We start from the raw sequence: 17,841 nt of genomic DNA on the forward strand, positions 1-17,841 counted from the left end.
CTCCAACTGTTTTTAATATTGATGAGTCATACTTTAAAAGCAAAAATAACAAATTAACTTATCTAAGTAGCAGGTATCTATCACAATCTTAGTTGAATGGTAAAGGTTTTTTATATAGCCCTTGAATAGAAGATGAGCAAAAGGTAGCAACATAGACAGGAGCTTATATATTGTATAAGTGGAAAATGTTTTGATTATATTATAATATTGAATTTAGACAATGGTTTATATGTATCATTTTTGACAGATTTCCATCTTGGTAAACAGCCTTTCACAGAATATAAGAAAATGACAGAATGATTGAAACAGATCTGTGTACAATATTTGTATGATCACGTCTGTTGGATACAAAGTAACAAGATTGACAAAAGTTTACAGCTGAAATCCTCTAAATTAGTTTACCTTGATCTAGGTGAGGTTTGGGTTTGGATAGCAGAGAGGTTAGCAAGAAGGAGAGAGGGGCTTTTTATACATATCTCTCAAGGAGATTGTGAAAATTGCCTATGGAAGCAGCTACTCAGGTTGCTTTATCTGCAATATTTACTTTGCAATATCACCCAGCACCTGAATGTAGTCAAGTCATTTACATAATTTGGATTATGTATAGAAATACACAATTATCTGCCAAATGTAACTATTTACAATGTTTTAATTAATGTCTTTGATTTGTTAAGGTTTAACAAGGCAAAAGAATACATACAGTAAAATACAGTACATTTTAATATATAGTAATATACAGTTTTTAAAGAGGCTATTCCTTCATTTCCACTAGGGGCAACATTTTACTCTAGTTTTTTGGAAGACTTTCCCCCCTTTTTTCTCACTGACTTCTAGTGTCAGTACTTTTGTTAACTAAGTTATGGAAACTGAATCTATAAAGGCATTTATTCTTGGAAATTAACCTGTGAGTGTGTTTGTGTGAGGGGACCTTTTGGGGCCGATTATACTGAAAGGCAAAACTCCCATTGACTTTAATAGGAGCAGAATCAGGCCCAGTGTGTATATAGATATATATAAAATAATCTGTGTTATATAGACCACATACATAACTTCTTGTGAACGTTCCGTACTGCTGACGCTTTTATAGGCTGGTTCTCATGCCGAGTTTACATTTTGCCCATGACGTTTTGCTTAATGCTGTACCTTAATGTCAAATGTTCACACTTACAATATGAAGCGGTAGGGTAGTTAAAATAATGTTGAAGTTTAACTTAAACCCCTAAAATTAAAAAAAAATCATTCTATCTTCATTTTGCTCCATTCTGCTTTGGTATTTAAGGTGAGATCAATGTGTAGTAAATACCACACATGCTGCAATTCCTAAGCAAAAGGTTTAAATTGAGGAAATTAATTTGATTTGGTTTTGTGAGTATAATTCAGACTCTTAAATTACTTCAAGATACTGTAATTTAATACATTAATGTATTAAAAGAAAAACTGTATATGTTAAAAGACAGGGCTTTTTCTAAACAAGAAAAAAGAGTTTACCTAAATTGCCATTTAATTTGACAACTGAAGACTATTAATTTGTAGAACATTGATCCAATATACCACAAAGGTTCATTCAGGTGAAGTCTGTCATGGTGATGTTTACTGAAGAATCTTTAGTCTACAGATTATTAATTAGAAAAGACAATATCTGAACCTCTACAACTGGTCTTTACTCCCCAAAAAGTGGCATAAATATTATATATATTGCTCTTTCATTTTGATAGTAGTGCTATTTTTGGAGAGCACAACATGAGAGGGGAAATGCTGATAATTTATCAGAACTGAGCTCTACAGATAAATTCTGCAATGTATACCTAAAATTACAGATGTGATTAGGCATCAAGTTTGTGCCTTTGGCATATTTTAGTATTTATATTGGCAGTTCTGTAGTATTTAAAGTACATAAACTAGTATACAAGATATACATTTACATATATATATTCCGGACAATATTATTGATATTTTAAAATTTGTGATGACAAAATATGTGTCTAGGGGGCTTGTAACCCTTATTCAAATGTGAATAAGGACCACTGTATGGATAAAGGTGGTAGGATTGGATTTTATGTTTTCAGACAAAAACACTTAGGCCCTGATTCTGCAAACACTTGTGCACGTGATTAACTTTTTACATCTGAGTAGTCCCTCTGAGTGACTTCAAGGCATTACTTAGAACATTAGAGCCAGATTCACAAGATAACTGCATTGGGCTCCATAGGCAAGTTAGAGGGAGAAACACCTATCTTCCCCTGGTTTGTGCATCGCACTGGGGCTTAGGCATCTGAACACCTAAAGGGGAGCAGCAGAAACTTTTCTGCACACTGGCAGAAACATGGACACCTGTGGAACTTTTACTGCAAAAACGTAGGCGTTGAGTGAGCTTAGGCCTACAGGGTTCAGCTATGGCTGAACAGAGGGCTTGTGAATCCCACTGGGGTCTGATTCTGGAATTTAGGCACCAAAAATAGCAGTTAGGTGCCTAAGTCCTTTTGTGAATCCAGCCCTATTTAAAAAACACTTTTACATTAGTTCTAAATTATGGTTAAATGTGTGGGAAAATACATATTTTAAAATCCAGATGTAATTAATTGGTCTTTAGAACCTTGAAGGTATCTTAATGAAGTTTTTATTTGGGTATTTCCTTAGTTTTTGAATAAATTATTTAAAACTTTCAGTTGACTCTTATATTTTCATTCATAAAGACACTAGGTTTAGCTATAATTAGAGGGGGTTTTAATACATTGTACAACATGGTATTAGGCCTCAACTGGAGTATTGTGTCCAGTTCTGGGCACCACATTTCAGGAAGGATGTGGACAAATTGGAGAAAGTCTGGAGAAGAGCAACACAAATGATTAAAGGTCTAGAAAACATGACGATGAGGAAAAATTGAAAAAATTGGGTTTGTTTAGTCTGGAAAAGCGAAGACTGAGAGGGGACATAACATTTTTCAAGTATATAAAAGGTTGTTACAAGGAGGAGGGAGAAAAGTTGTTCTTAAACTCTGAGGATAGGACAAGAAACAATGGGCTTAAACTGCAGCAAGGGTGGTTTAGATTGGACATTAGGAAAAACTTCCTAACTGTCAGGGTGATTAAGTGTAATGCCAACAGACCCTGGTCATTGGCAGGCGGGATCAAACCGGGGACCTTTGGAGCTTAGCGCATGAGCCTTTACAGCATAAGCTAAAAGCTAACTGGCTGTTAGCCAAGGCTGTAGAGCAGACTCATTTTATCTCTCTCTTTAAGTGGTCTCGGTGCCACTAGATGGGACAGAATACCATACCCAGGAGGTGTGTGGGTTACATAAGCACTGGAATAAATTGCCTAGGGAAGTTGTGGAATCTCCATCATTGGGGATTTTTAGAGCAGGTTGGACAAACACCTGTCAGGGAAGGTTTACATAATACTTAGTCCTGCCTTGAGTGTAGAATACTGCACTGGACTAGATGACCTCTCGAGGTCCCTTCCAGTTCTATGATTCTATGGTATTCTCCTAAAATACTACACTGGTAGATACTGTTTCTGCCTTGACTCAGACTGGTTCCACTGACAAATACAGGCACCTGTGCTAGCAACCACTTTGAAGTTAAGTATTTGAACTGAACAAAGTAAAAATTCTTTCACCCTAGTAATATACCAACAGAGTTCATAAACTCAGTCAGACTCCAAGTCAATTTGGAGATAAGACTATACCCCTTTATTTTTTTTCTGTGGCTTTATAAACTCCACAGATATTGATGGACCATCCTTGTAATTCTATAAATTGTGAGATCTTTGAGACAAATGTCATTTACTGTATCTTGTACAGCATTGATCATAATGGGGTCCTGACATAGTCAGGCCTGTAAGCATTACAAATATTAAATAATTATCCTCTCAAGAGACAGATTATTAATAGAGAATAATATTGGAGTAGTGTGATATAAAGGTTTTATCATCATGAATATGGGCTTCATCTCTCACAAGAAGCAAAACGTTATGCAGCTCATCCCAAAGAAATTGATCATTTAAGGACTCTAGGATCAGGTCCATGAACTAATCTTCACAAAATTCCTGTGTGGTAGGTAAGTATTATCTCTGATTTATAGAAACGGAAACAGAGAGAGAGTTAAATTGGAATTTGAGAGTTCCCAGCTCTCAGACCTGTGCTCACATCCTAGATTATATCTTTCTCATGGATAATATATTATGTTTCCATAATTACAGTCCATCATGTCTTTGAGAATCTGCATCTGTAATCATAACTAGTCTGTTAATCAAATGTACATACAAGGGCTGTGCATGTCCAGTAAGTACTCTTACTAAAAAATTTCACAACAACTAAGATATTAGTGTAGTGGAATTTAAAAAAAAATTAAACACCCAGATTTATTTATTTTATATATTCAAAGGCATTCGTTCATTATAGAGTAGTATAAAAATATCTTCATGAAAATTTTTTATTTCTGTGATATATCAGTGTGGGACAGTTGCCAGCAGAGAATATAATAACAATGTAAATGGTTTTTTAAGTGTGTGTTTCCAGCCAGAGCTCTTTCAGCCCAGGCATTTCCCAATCTCATTGTTCCTTTGTTCTAACGGATGTACAAAGGACTGAGTGTTTTGTTTTCTGGGCCAGATAGATTAGATAAAGTTTGAATTTCTGAACTTCACCTTCTAGGCACGCAACTTTTTTTTTTTAAATATACTTTGGAAATTAAATTCCACACCCAGCACAGTGTACATTATGAAGAAACTGTAGCATGTAAAATAATAATATGCTATTATCTTTGATATGATTTGATAAGAGACATGATTACAGTGTTGATTACTTTTGCAATCAGTCAGCCTAATCCTAATTATGTTGTTTCAGCAAGAATGAAAGATCCTTCCATTTATCACCTATGGTTCTTCTCCACTTAAGAATTTCCTGCATCTCTTACCTTACATAATGCTAGTATTTGTTTGACTCCTAAAGGGTGATTTTTTCTAATTCAACCAGTCACCTTCAAAGAATAATTTTACATTCTTGCTATTTGCCAGATAATCGTCTTTAACGGATTATTATATATTATAGGTGGAGCTGGTAGCAAAGTCTTATAATTAAGTATCGCGGGTAGCTGTGTTAGTCTGTATGCACAAAAACAACAAGGAGTCCAGTGGCACCTTAAAGACTAACAGATTTATTTGAGCATAGGCTTTCATGGGTAAAAACTATTTCTTCAGATGCATGGAGTGAAAATTATAGATGCAGACATAAATATTCTGACACCTGAAGAGAAGGGAGTTACCTCACAAGTGGAGAACCAGTGTTGACAGGGCCAATTCGATCAGGGTGGATGTAGTCCACTCCCAACAATAGATGAGGAGGTGTCAATTCCAGGAGAGGCAAAGCTGCTTTTGTAATGAGCCAGCCACTCCCAGTCCCTATTCAAGCCCAAATTAATGGTGTTAAATTTGCAAATGAATTTTAGTTCTGCTGTTTCTCTTTGAAGTCTGTTTCTGAAGTTTTTTTGTTCAAGTATAGCTACTTTCAAATCTGTTATAGAATGTCCAGGAAGATTGAAGTGTTCTCCTACTGGCTTTTGTATGTTATCATTCCTGATGTCCGATTTGTGTCCATTTATTCTTTTACATGGGGACTGTCCAGTTTGGCCAATGAACATGGCAGAGGGGCATTGCAGGCACATGATGGCATATATCACATTAGTAGACGTGCAGGTGAATGAGCCCCTGATGGTGTGGCTGGTGTGGTTGAGTCCTCTGATGGTGTCGCTAGAGTAGATATGGGGACAGAGAAGGCAACGAGGTTTGCTGCAGGGATTGGTTCCTGGGTTAGTGTTTCTGTGGTGTGGTGTGTAGTTGCTGGTGAGTATTTGCTTCAGGTTGGGGGGCTGTCTGTAAGGACTGCAAGGACTGGCCTGCCTCCCAAGGTGTAGGAGAGTAAGGGATCGTTTTCCAGGATAGGTTGTAGATCATTGATGATGTGCTGGAGACATTTTAGCTGGGGGCTATACGTGACGCCCAGTGGTGTTCTGTTGTTTTCCTTGTTGGGCCTGTCCTGTAATAGGTGACTTCTGGGTACCCGTCTCACTCTGTCAATCTGTTTCCTCACTTCCCCAGGTGGGTATTGCAATTTTAAGAATGTTTGATAAAGATCTTGTGGGGTTTGTCTCTGTCTGAGGGATTGGAGCAAGTTCGGTTGTATCTTAGGGCTTGGCTGTAGACAGTGGATCGTGTGATGTGTTCTGGATGATACATGCCTCCAGCTTTCATCAGGACACATCACAGTCTCAGCTCTTCGCAGCCCTTATTACTGAGCAAGGCCTCACACCCCCGCCTGAGGAGGCTAGCAAGTACCATTTTGTCCCAATTTACAGATAGGGTAACTGAGAGGTTGCACAAGCTCACTTCAGAAGAGGTTGAAAATCAAATCCAGGGCCACGTTCTATGCTGCACTAAAACTTATGGCCCAACGGAGAGGGCGAAGGTGACTGTAAACCACCTTTGTGCCTCCCAGATTCTAACCTGCTCTAGCAGCCTGTGTGTCCCCCGGGTAAGAGCAGCCTTGGAGGATGCTCTAACTCACAGCAGCCTTACCAGGCTGTCTCCAGGCTTCTCCACAGCCCAGACTTTCCTGTGTGCAGAACGCTCTGGCTGCTACCCATCATGCCCCTGTCTGGCCCCGGCCCTAGCACTAACCTATGCCAAACAGCACCACAGGAACATGTAAACTAGCCACAGGATATTCTTGCTGTAAGGAAATCTCCTCAGGGCCACTCCCCCGCATTGTACCCTGTGTGCCAGTGAAAGGGCATAATTTGCAAGTCTGAAGCGGAACCCTATGGAAGGGTCAGTGTGGTTTGGATGGAATTTATGCAGGGGTGGGGGGGTTGGTTTAAAAAAAAACTTAGAAGTTTACGTACAAGAAATTACATTAAAAGAATATTTAAGTTTGCAAAGTCAGGCACTCAAAAGTTAGGAAATGCCTGAATCAAAGTTGCCCGTTTGTTTTATAGGGCCCCTGCTTTACTCAGGGTACACAGTGAATGAAGCAGTGGGTTGAAAGAAGGAAAAGGATGGGTTTTGAGGGGGTTGAGATGCTGTGCTGGTATCCTGCACAGCTGGGATCTCTGTCTGGCTCTGCCACACTCTTTGTGTGTTACGTTGGGCAAGGCATATATATGCACAAGGAGGCTGTATTAAGGCTGCACGGGCACTAAATTCAGTCACTTCCTAACGTTTGAGTGCTTAACTCTGCAACTTTAGTACTTTTTTGTTCATTATAACGTAACCATGTTATCAAAGACAAATGAGAGCTTTAGTGCATCAGTGTATAATGACTTCTTTTAGTTACAAGAAACTATGAAATAATCAAAAGTCTGTAAATTTTGGAGTATACTTGCTATCATTTTTGGAGCTTAAGCTTTCTCTCAAACAGTTTGGCCAAGATGACTACTTAATCAAAGAATAGTCCTTTAAAGTATACATTCTAAAAGCTTATATACAGCTTTTTTGGGGTTTTTTGTTATTGTTGTTTAGACCTGATGTGTAGGACAATACTTCTGGTATTGGAGACCCTTCCAGTAGAAGAGTGGATATGTATTGTCAGAAGGTGCTTATTCTGATTGAAGACAATAGCAAAAACCAAAACACTATCGTAATTAAAATTGTACTTTTATCTTGAAGAACTTTAAATATACATACTTTTGTGTCCAACTTAACTGCCGGGGAATGCTGAAATATGTTGTGCATTTATTTGTGGTATTGCTATTGTGCATCCAACTAAAAAACCCTCATAATCTGGCATAAGCACCTGAAAGTTAGTCACTGATGCTCTAATATTTATAGACTACATTATCCTGAGTCATTATGACTGCAGGGCTGTTTCTAATATAGTGATGCAATAGGTTTGTTGTCAACAGATTTTGAAACTCTTTATTTACACACACTGAAGCATGTGCTTTTCTATAGTATACATATATCTGGGTTCTCCAGGGCCAATTTATAGGAAGATTAGTTGTGTTTTCAGTGAACCTGGTGTTTGGAAATGGAATAAAGAAAAAATTTCAATAAAGATTTGCAGTGGAATGATGAAAAACTGGAAATTGTTGGAGTTGATTGAGCTAACCTGTAAAACTCTTCTAAAACCTAACTAAATTAATATTTTTGCTGTTATTTGTAATTACAGATCCCTTACCACCAGCTAAATTTGAAATTAATAAGGAAAAAACTACTTCCACAAGCTTGCAGGTCTCGTGGAGTCCATCCTCAGGAAAGGTGGACTGGTATGAGCTACAATTATCTGATCATAATAATAAAAAGATACAGAATGTCTCAATACAAGGAGGTATTTCAAGAAGAGAAGAGACCTTTTCCAGTCTCACCCCTGGGAGCAAATACAATGTTATCATCACTGCAGTTGCTGGAAATAAAAGCACCCCAGCAATTCACATCAGCGGATCTACTGGTGAGACCTGTTTTATGTGTAGTGCATCTAAATAAGGCTACTGAGCATTTTTACACACATTTTGAGGTTTTGCATTTCAAAAAGGGTATAGATATGCATTTCTCCTAGATAGCAAGTTATGCATGTAATCAGTCTTCATTAACCTAACATGGTTCACGTTGGTTATAAATAGAGGTAAACAAAGAATTTCTAATTAATTTTAAGAGACCTCTTCTAAGTATGAAGAAATGTTGGCAGGTCCAATTTGACCATCAATTTTGGTTTTGCTTTTGGCAAACCCTAAACACTCAAAATCTTTGCAAAGTTGAACAGTTCAATCTTGCTCAGATAGTGAAGAAAACCATTACCTGTAAAACATATGTTTTTTATTTCATCAGTGCCATCCCCAGTGCAAAACATTCAGATCAGTGTCAAGACAGACACTATCCACGTTTCATGGTTACCTGGCTCTGGTTATGTGGATCGATACAGGCTGCTATTACTGGATAAAGAAGGACCGGTTCGTGAGATCAACCATGAGGAACGCTTACTCTCCTACACTTTTCTTGGACTTACAGCAGGTCACCTGTATAATCTCACTATCATAGCTGAAGCTGCAGGACTAGAGAGCTACAACTTTAAACTGGTTAGGACAGGTAATGATATCATAAATAACTCATAGTAAAACTGTGAGGCTGCAATATAGCGCATTTCAAAATAAGAAGTGGAATTGTTTGGTCTGGCCTAAACTGAACACTAAGGTTCATAATTCTGCCCTCTGTGTGGCAGAGCTCCAGCTGACCCCAATTGAATGTTGCACGCCTGAATCTAGGCAGCATACAGCCCCATTCTTTCATAGCATTGTATGGGGTTTAACTTAATTATCTGAGTTGCAGAGTTTAGTGGTTTTCTGAAAAGTTGGAGGTAATATTTCTGTAGTTTATTTTTGGGGGGTTAGAAATCCTGACTTTGAGACTCACTGAAAACTCCTGTTGACTTCACTGGGAATTATGCACATGGCATGACAGTAGATGGTGACCCACTATTTAAATCTGCATGGAATAGCATAGGTCAAAGCGGTCACTTTAGAAAAACAAAACAGGAAGAAAAGAACCTTCGTAACTTTTGATACGTTTAAGAACAGCCCTCGCAGAAAACAAGGTAAAAGTTGTTGGTTTGCTTTTCTTCTGGTGAAATGTCAAAATACAAAGAGTCATATTTTGATCCCACTTACACTGGTGTCAATCAGGAATAACTCCAGTCAAACTACAGCTTTTGTTGTGCTAACACCTCTCTGGCTTTCAATAACCTTGAGCAGCGCGTGCCATTATAAGCCTTTACATTCAACATGCACAATCAATGAAAATAAGGAGGTGACTCGTGTATTTGATCATCCAGTGATGTTACAGTAAGCAATGTTAGTAGAGCCACTTTGGGTATAAATGGTCTTAAATATAGGTTTAAAAAATCAAACTACATGTCATGTACATGTTGTGTACTCTGTGGGTGAAATATTTTGTTTTCTTTTTCGTTATGTTTTTTTTAGCCCCAGCAGAAGTCTCAGCTTTGATGGTGACGAATGATGGCAGCTTGGATACATTAAAAGTTACATGGAAAAGACCTCTAGGAAACCTAGATTTCTACAATATCACTCTGTCTCATCTTGGATCCATTAAAGAAATCAAAACTTTACAGCCCCAGGTCACAGAGGCTCAGTTTGACAAGTTGATTCCAGGAAGTCTTTATCAGGTCACTGTCAGCACAATCAGTGGTGAATTATTCACTGATAAGATGGCAACTGGCAGGACAGGTAAGTCTTGTGCATCAGTAAGAACATTTGTAATCAAAGCCTCTTTGATCTATCCCATTGAATACACTGCCAAGTAGTTGGAAGAGAAGCAGATTTGGTTGCTAGGCAATAGGAGGTTGCTGAGATTTGGTTGTTGAGTATAGTGTGCAGGTGCTGGCTGGTGTTGGTGGCCTGTGATGTACAGGAGGTCAGAATAGATTATCTAGTGGTCCCTTCTGGCCTTAAACTCTATGATTCTGTGAGGCAAAAATTGTTGTGCTGATCTTACTGTACTCCTTACAGTACTCCTTACTGCTTACAGCAACCTTGCAGCCAGTAGTCAAAGCTACAGTGCTGACCTGTCAGAAAGAAGCGGTGGTATATGCTGTAGATAGAAATCAGCATAGGTTGAGCCTGTAGCAAAACTATTCAGCGCCTGTACGTTCAGTAATTTTTGCCTAATTTTATTATTTTGAACACAATCCAGAGAGAGAGATAAAACAGGGCTACAGTAAATGGAAGTGTGCATGTAAGGTACTGTGCAATTATTTAAAACTATCAACAAAGTATAACAACATTGCCCCTCTATGGTCATATATCTGTGGATAGAAGAACACTCACAAGTCAGACATGTTCAAGTCTTTGGTCTCAATCACAACGGTTCTAGAGTTCGTTTATATATATTGGAACGGAGTCATCAATATTAAGATCCCAAGCATTTGATATGCTATGAAATTTGGTCGTAAGCAAGATCCTGGTTCTAGGCATAGCTCATTAAATCTAAGCCATTTTGACTGCCCACAGCACTGACTAAGGCACATGGCAGCCTTTGTGGTGTTGGGTTATTTATTTATTTTAGGTGTATAGTTATTTTTCATCTTATCTGATTGATCAAACTGAAAAGACTGCCAAAGTTCTTCCCACCCACACACTACTGTTAACCATGAGTCCATGTTACCTCCATCCTACACCTCTTGGCAATTGGTAGAATTTAGATTGGAAAAGTTTTCAAGTGGGTGAAAAGTACATGCAGGACATCCAAAAATTGTTGATAGAGTCCATCTGAGTTAAACAACTACAGAGAACAGCAGGAAAAATAACTTAAAATGCTGCGAGTTTCATTCTGAAGATGCATAAGGTTTTCGCTAACCTCTGATTTAAGGTTCAGCATTTCTGATGTCAGTAACTGACAAACAGTGAGTTCTTTGTGTGGGAGAGGGTAAATTTCTCACTCAGATGAGTACTACACTTTGTCAAAATGCATTTTGGCCCAAATTTTTAAAGGTATTTAGGCATTGCTGCATTCAGTGTTGCAATGCCTAACTGCCTTAGGACCATAAATCTCATTTTCAAAAGTGATTTTAAACTCTTAAGAATCTAATTCCCATTGACAGGTGAAAAATCTGGGGCTTGATTTTACTATAACTGGTCAAAGCACTTCGGCAATGTCTGAGCTGTGAGCCAGGTTTCATTGCTGTCCAGTTATATTTCCCCAGAAAAAACACAAATTACTCACCTGTTTCTGTATTTCAGTTCCTCAGAAAGTTTCAGAGCTGAAAGCTAACAGTGGTGGTTTGCTGAGGTCTCTGACAGTGAGCTGGCTGCCCCCTGCTGGAGACTGGGAGAGATACTACATTATGTTGTTCAACCTCTCCACTGTGCTGCTGAACACGACATTAAAGAAAGACAGAAGAGAATATGTCATCCAGGATATACGACTCATCCCAGGAAGACAATATGAGGTGGCAGTCATAGTGGAGAGTGGAGGCTTACAGAACACTGCTCGCTGCAAAGGCAGAACAGGTCAGCAATCTCATTATACTGATAGCATGAAACTTCAAAACTTTCAAGTTGGCTATTTTTGGTAGCTGGAAAAAAAATGAAATAAGTGGTATGTATTATACTGATTCCCTAGGAAAACGCTTTCACATGAGCATAGATAACTATTTTAACTCAAAACATTTGTAGTCATCTTCATAATAACTGTAAATGAAAGAGCAAATTCCTAGACTCTTATTATTTGTTTGTTTGCTTAATTTATTATTGGCCCAAATCCTGAATTCCTCATTCAGATTTTGCTCAGGAGTTCTATCCCTTTGATTAGCCACAATTTAATATTTAAAATAGTGACTCTTTTCTTTAAAAGAGATGGGACCAAATTCAGTGGTGGTGTGAAGAGTGTTATAAATTGCACATCAAATTTCAGGTGGTCAGAAAAAAGAGGTAAGTGGTAAAGCAGAGTGATTTGGTCTGGTTTTGCATTCGTTCAGGCATGAGAGACCAGATCTGCATCTCACACCACTTTTACACTGGGATAACTCCATTGACTTCCAGGAAGTAACTCCAGTTTTACCTTGCACGTGAAAGCAGAATCAGACCCATGAGATGTAATTGAGTGATGTACACATTAAGACAGTGGTCCATCCTGTGGTGTGTAAACGGCTGTATGTGAGAGTATGTGCCAGACTTTGTTCATCATAAATCTAACTCTCCTGACATCAGTGGAGATAATCTGCATTTGCACTGGTATAACTGAGATCAGAATAGTCTAAGGGCATATCAGGCTGAAGAAGAGAGGAGTACCTCATTTTCAAAATATACTTATACGCATCCTATAGTGGTGTAAATGATGAAAGGGTGCCTAATTTTATCTAAGGATGTCTCATGGGTTTAAGTTAGAGTAGCCTCTTCTCTGCCCTAAGATCCACCTGCATCACAGAAGCTGTCCTTTCTCAGATAAGTGTGCTAGACATAGGAACAAAGGGGCAGGTGGCTCACTATAAGGAAGCAGCTAAGGGCAATGAACAACACTGCAGATGCAAGTGTCCACCAGCTCAGCAGGCTGCATGAGAACATGATGAAAACAAAAAGCAGGTGGGTGTGAGCACAGAAATAGCACAGAAAACACCAGCCTCTGCACACCACAGATGGTAGTAGCAAATATATAGATTAGTTAATGGCCCTCTTGGGAATCAAATGCTTGCAGCTTGCATCAGAAACAGGTGCGGCATTACCCATCTATCAGAACCAAGGCCTGATACAAGGTTTCCAAGAGTTCAGTGCTGCTTTTTTTTTGACTGATGTTCCTGGAGACACATCCGACATTCTTATAATGAGTGTGATATTGCCATTCCTGCAGTGGATGTTTCTGTGAGCAATGTGTGGGCTGGCTTCCCTGTCAGCCCTACTAGCTAGCTACTATCACTGATTTGAACTAGGCTGGTTCAGGAGTAAGGATTGCACCTCCAGTCTATGTGCTCCAGCAAGCATATACAATGGGTCAATTCTACTCTGTTACATCAGTACAAATCCAGAGTAAATGCAGTGAGTTTTATGGTGTTACTCTGGAGTCGCAGAATGGAATAAGTCAAATCAGAATTTGGTTTCTGAGTCTTAATTGACACTTGTTTTATGTGTAATAGGTAGGATTTTACTCTGTACCTGAAAATTAGTGTAATGGACACACTGAGAGGGGCATGAGGGAGTGTGTAACAGGAAAAGCAATCAACAGGAGGGTGTAAGATAAGGCAGGGTGTGCCTGATTGAGTGCTTTTCCTGCTACACCTTCATCTTTCACTTCCTGGGTGTATAAAATGCACTCATTTTGCATAGCCACAGTATGCCAGATCAGTGCACGTTATATTAATTTAGCATTCACCACCGTTTTCTGGCCAATTTAACTCAGCAAACCAGATTCTGATCTCACACCGATGAAAATCCAGAGTAATTTAAGTCAAAGGTGTTCTGATTCTGATTTCTCTTTCTCTGGTGCAAACCTGCAGTAACTCCTTTGAACTCAATGGATTAACACTGGAATAAATTCAAAGTAACAGAGACCAGAATCTGGCCCATAAGCTCAAATTCAATTATGAATGCCTAGCACCTAGGGCCACACAGAGGTTTTGGGGCACCTGAGGCAAAATCTGAAGCAGAGGCCCCCTCCCACATCCTTCCAAAATAAATTACCACTAAAGAGAGAGCCCCCAAGGAGGAGTGGGGGCTTGGAGAGCGAGCCTGAATTCCACATACCCCACAGAGGTGGCTCAGCTCCTGTCCCAGGGGGCTGGGCCCAGCTGCCTGCTCCAGGCATTGCAACCTCACGTGTGAGGTCACACGTCACTCAGGTTTGGCCCTCCGCTCCTCCATTCTGACCGAGGGGCTGCAAGGCCATATTTGAGTGAGTAGTGCTGCAACCCTGCATGCCAGATTGCAATGCCACTCAGTTTGGGAGCCCTCTCAAACAGGGGACCCATGGCAAATGGCCCCTTTTGGCTCCCTACCATGGGCCGCCCCGCCAGCACCCTCCTCCCCATACACATCAATGTACCAATACACACTCAGGGCCAAATTCTGCTCCTATATACCACGATAAATTCAGAGTCACTCCATAACTTCAGTAGAATTACTCCAGAAGTACAGCAGAGTAAACAGAATGTGGCCCCAGACATGTAACTGACATGACCAGTGGTGAACTGGAGCCCGTTCGCACCGGTTTGCACCAGTTCGCATGTGAGGGACAACCGGTTCTAAAAGAGCTTCTAAATTTAACAACCAGCCATAAGTGGCGCCTTAGGCGCTGACTCTGTGGGTGCTCTGGGGCTGAAGCACCCACAGGGAAAATTTGGTGGGTGCAGAGCCCCCACCGGCAGCTCCCCGCCCCGCACCATGGCCCAGCTCACCTCCGCTCCGCCTCCTCCCCTGAACGTGCCACCCCACCCTTCCTCTCCCCCCCCTCCACCCCCTGCCTGGCTTCCCATGAATCAGCTGTTCACGCAGGAAGCCGGGGAGGGCTGAGAAGCAAGTGGCGTCTTCGCGCTCAGGCCCAAGGAGGCGGAGCGGAGGGGAGCTGGGGGGGGGACTGGGGGGGGGCGTGAGGAGGGCCTCCCGCGCCGCAGCAGGTAACCCGGGGGGCGCGCAGGGGAACCACTCTCCGCCCCAGCTCACCTCCGCCTCCCTGGGCCTGAGCGCAAAGCCGCTGCCTGCTTCTTAGCCCTCCCAGGCTTCCCGCGCGAACAGCTGATTCGCGGGAAGCCGGGATGGGGGGGGCGGAGAAGCAGGGTGGGGCGGTGCGTTCAGGGGAGGTGGCAGAGCAGAGGTGAGCTGGGGCCGGGCGCGGGGTGGGGAGCTGCCGGTGGGGGCTCTGCACTTACCAAATTTTCCCCATGGGGGCTCCAGCCCCGGAGCACCCAGGGAGTTGGTGCCTAAGGCGCCACTTTTGATGTGATCAGTGGGGGGAGCAGCCGCTCCCCCTGTTCCCCCCCTTGCTATGCTACCCCGCCCCTAGGAGCCAGAGGGACCTGCCGGATGCTTCCCAGGAGCCACCCCAGGTAAGCACCTCCGGGACTCCCCACTCTGGCTCTTAGGGGTGGGCACCCACTACAGTGGTCCACGAGACCCTCCTGCCCGGTTCTGGGGGCAGTCAGGGGATAGGGGATGCGGGTGGATGAGTCCCGGGGGGCGGGGGACTTCAAGGAACATGGGGAGTTGGATGGGGCAGGAGTCCCGGGGGGCGGGGGTGGGCCACGACCCCCTCGTGGGGTGAGGAAGGGAACCGGTTGTTACGATTTTGGCAGCTCATCACTGGACATGACTGTTTGTCACAGCTACATTTGCCCTATATCTATTTTCTAGTATAATTGTTTTATGTATTTGTAGCCCCTGACCGTCGCAGAGTTATTTTGTGAGATTTACTCCCCAGCCTCAGGCAAAGCCATTCCCCATGAGTAGTAAAATTTCTGTTACTCTCTTATTGCTAGCCTAGCTCCCGACAGCAGCACTGTCAAGATGTGGCATGTGTGTCCATTGCAAAGTCCTTTGCTCATTGCTATACTCATGTTCTTCCCTTAGCTCCACAGCCTGTTCTTCAGCTCCGGGTAAAGCATGCTAATGAATCTTCACTTAGTGTCATGTGGATGACCCCTGTTGCAGAATGGGACAGTTATGTGGTTTCACTGGGAGACAGGGATCTTACCGTCATAAACAAGGCTCTTGTGAAAGAAGCTAAAGAATACACTTTCAGTGGTCTGGTACCTGGACGGAAATACACAGCTACAGTCACTAGTATTAGTGGTGATTTAAGCAACTGGACTTCAGTAGAGGGAAGAACAGGTAACACACTGTCAATCCACTTCTAATCCCAACTTCTGGTAACCAGCAATAATGATGTGTTGCTTTCTTTGTACTGAATTATATTAAAGCAGTGTCCAGATGTCAACACCCTTGAACTTGTGTACATTTTCTTAATAGAAATGCTACATTTCTAAATCTCTTGTGTGTCTTGCAATATATCTCAGAACATCCAGTCTCTTTTTCTGCCATTTTCCATGGCTTTCTAAGATGGATATGTAGTTCCTGATGGAAAATGGTATCTAAAATGTTTCTGTAATGTCTGGTCAATCTACATAGGATGAGGATAATAAGTCCTGTTTTCACTTAATATCTTGGGGAACGTTAGCTTCCTGATTTGTTCCTCAACAGATGGACCATTTGGGGGGAAAAATGGGAAAGAATTGTTTGAAGGGGGACATTTCAAAGTTAGCAGACACAAAATGGAGGTGACCTTCAAAACATATTCTGAATCCTGCTGCCTTTTTGATTAAAAAAAAACCCAGCTGCAACACGACCAAAATTGAAGTCACTGTTGGGTGGTGCTTTTGTAAAAACCACAACCACTACTTTTTTCTGCCTGTGTCTAAGTTTAAATCCGACCTGTTTCTTTGCTATGCCTGCCTGATGCATTCTTTTGAGCAGGCAAGGCCTTAAAAATGGGAATTCCTTCAGGCATAGCACAGGATAAAAATATACTATGAGTGCAGTTAGTCTAACTGTAGGCCCATAAGACTGAGCGTGTCCTTTTATAAAGCTTAATAAAGTTTTATCCTTCCTTCCAAGGTGCAGAGGTCTTGACTTCAGCCTCCATTACTCAATTTTGTGATTTAAATGGCTAGGATTTAATTTCCTTCTGTTTCAGGCCCCTTCTCCTAGGAAAGGGTGTAGTGTCACACTGCACTAATTGTGAATCCATGTGTGTGGACAAATCAGGCAGGAGTAATACACATTAGGCATTAAATTATAATTTGTAATGAGCAAACTCAAAAAGGTTGGAAGCTAGGTTTGGATGAGCGTCCCAGACCTCAGATTATCTGAACCTTATTTCAACTACCAGAACCTATTAGATTCATAGATATTAAGGTCAGAAGGGACACTATGATCATCTAGTCTGACCTCCTGCACAACTCAGGCCACAGAATCTCACCCATCCACTCCTGCGAAAAACCTCTCTCCTATGTCTGAGCTATTGAAGTCCTCAAATCATGGTTTAAAGACGTCAAGGTGCAGAGAATCCTCCAGCAAGTGACCCGTGCCCCATGCTACAGAGGAAGGCAAAAAACCCCCAGGGCCTCTTCCAATCTGCCCTGGAGGAAAATTCCTTCCCGACCCCAAATATGGCGATCAGCTGAACCCTGAGCATGTCGGCAAGATTCACCAGCCAGTTACCCAGGAAAGAATTCTCTGTAGTAACTCAGATCCCACCCCATCTAACATCCCATCACAGGCCATTGGGCCTATTTACCATGAATAGTTAAAGATCAATTAATTGCCAAAATTATGTTATCCCATCATACCATCTC

The 17,841-nt window shown here is 41.3% G+C and overlaps 1 protein-coding gene across 2 annotated transcripts in view; it reads left to right on the forward strand.

Moving 5' to 3' along the window:
• The window catches only part of PTPRB (protein tyrosine phosphatase receptor type B), a 107,656-nt gene that overhangs the window by 33,781 nt on the left and 56,034 nt on the right, over positions 1 to 17,841 (forward strand). For both annotated transcript variants that reach the window (XM_074942052.1, XM_074942051.1), the window contains 5 exons: positions 8,164 to 8,442; positions 8,820 to 9,077; positions 9,968 to 10,231; positions 11,744 to 12,013; positions 16,058 to 16,318. In XM_074942052.1, coding sequence (XP_074798153.1) covers positions 8,164 to 8,442; positions 8,820 to 9,077; positions 9,968 to 10,231; positions 11,744 to 12,013; positions 16,058 to 16,318 — 1,332 coding nt within the window. The remainder of the gene's footprint in view (positions 1 to 8,163; positions 8,443 to 8,819; positions 9,078 to 9,967; positions 10,232 to 11,743; positions 12,014 to 16,057; positions 16,319 to 17,841) is intronic.

Source organism: Natator depressus, chromosome 1, assembly GCF_965152275.1.
Source record: "Natator depressus isolate rNatDep1 chromosome 1, rNatDep2.hap1, whole genome shotgun sequence".
NCBI lineage: Eukaryota > Metazoa > Chordata > Testudines > Cheloniidae > Natator > Natator depressus.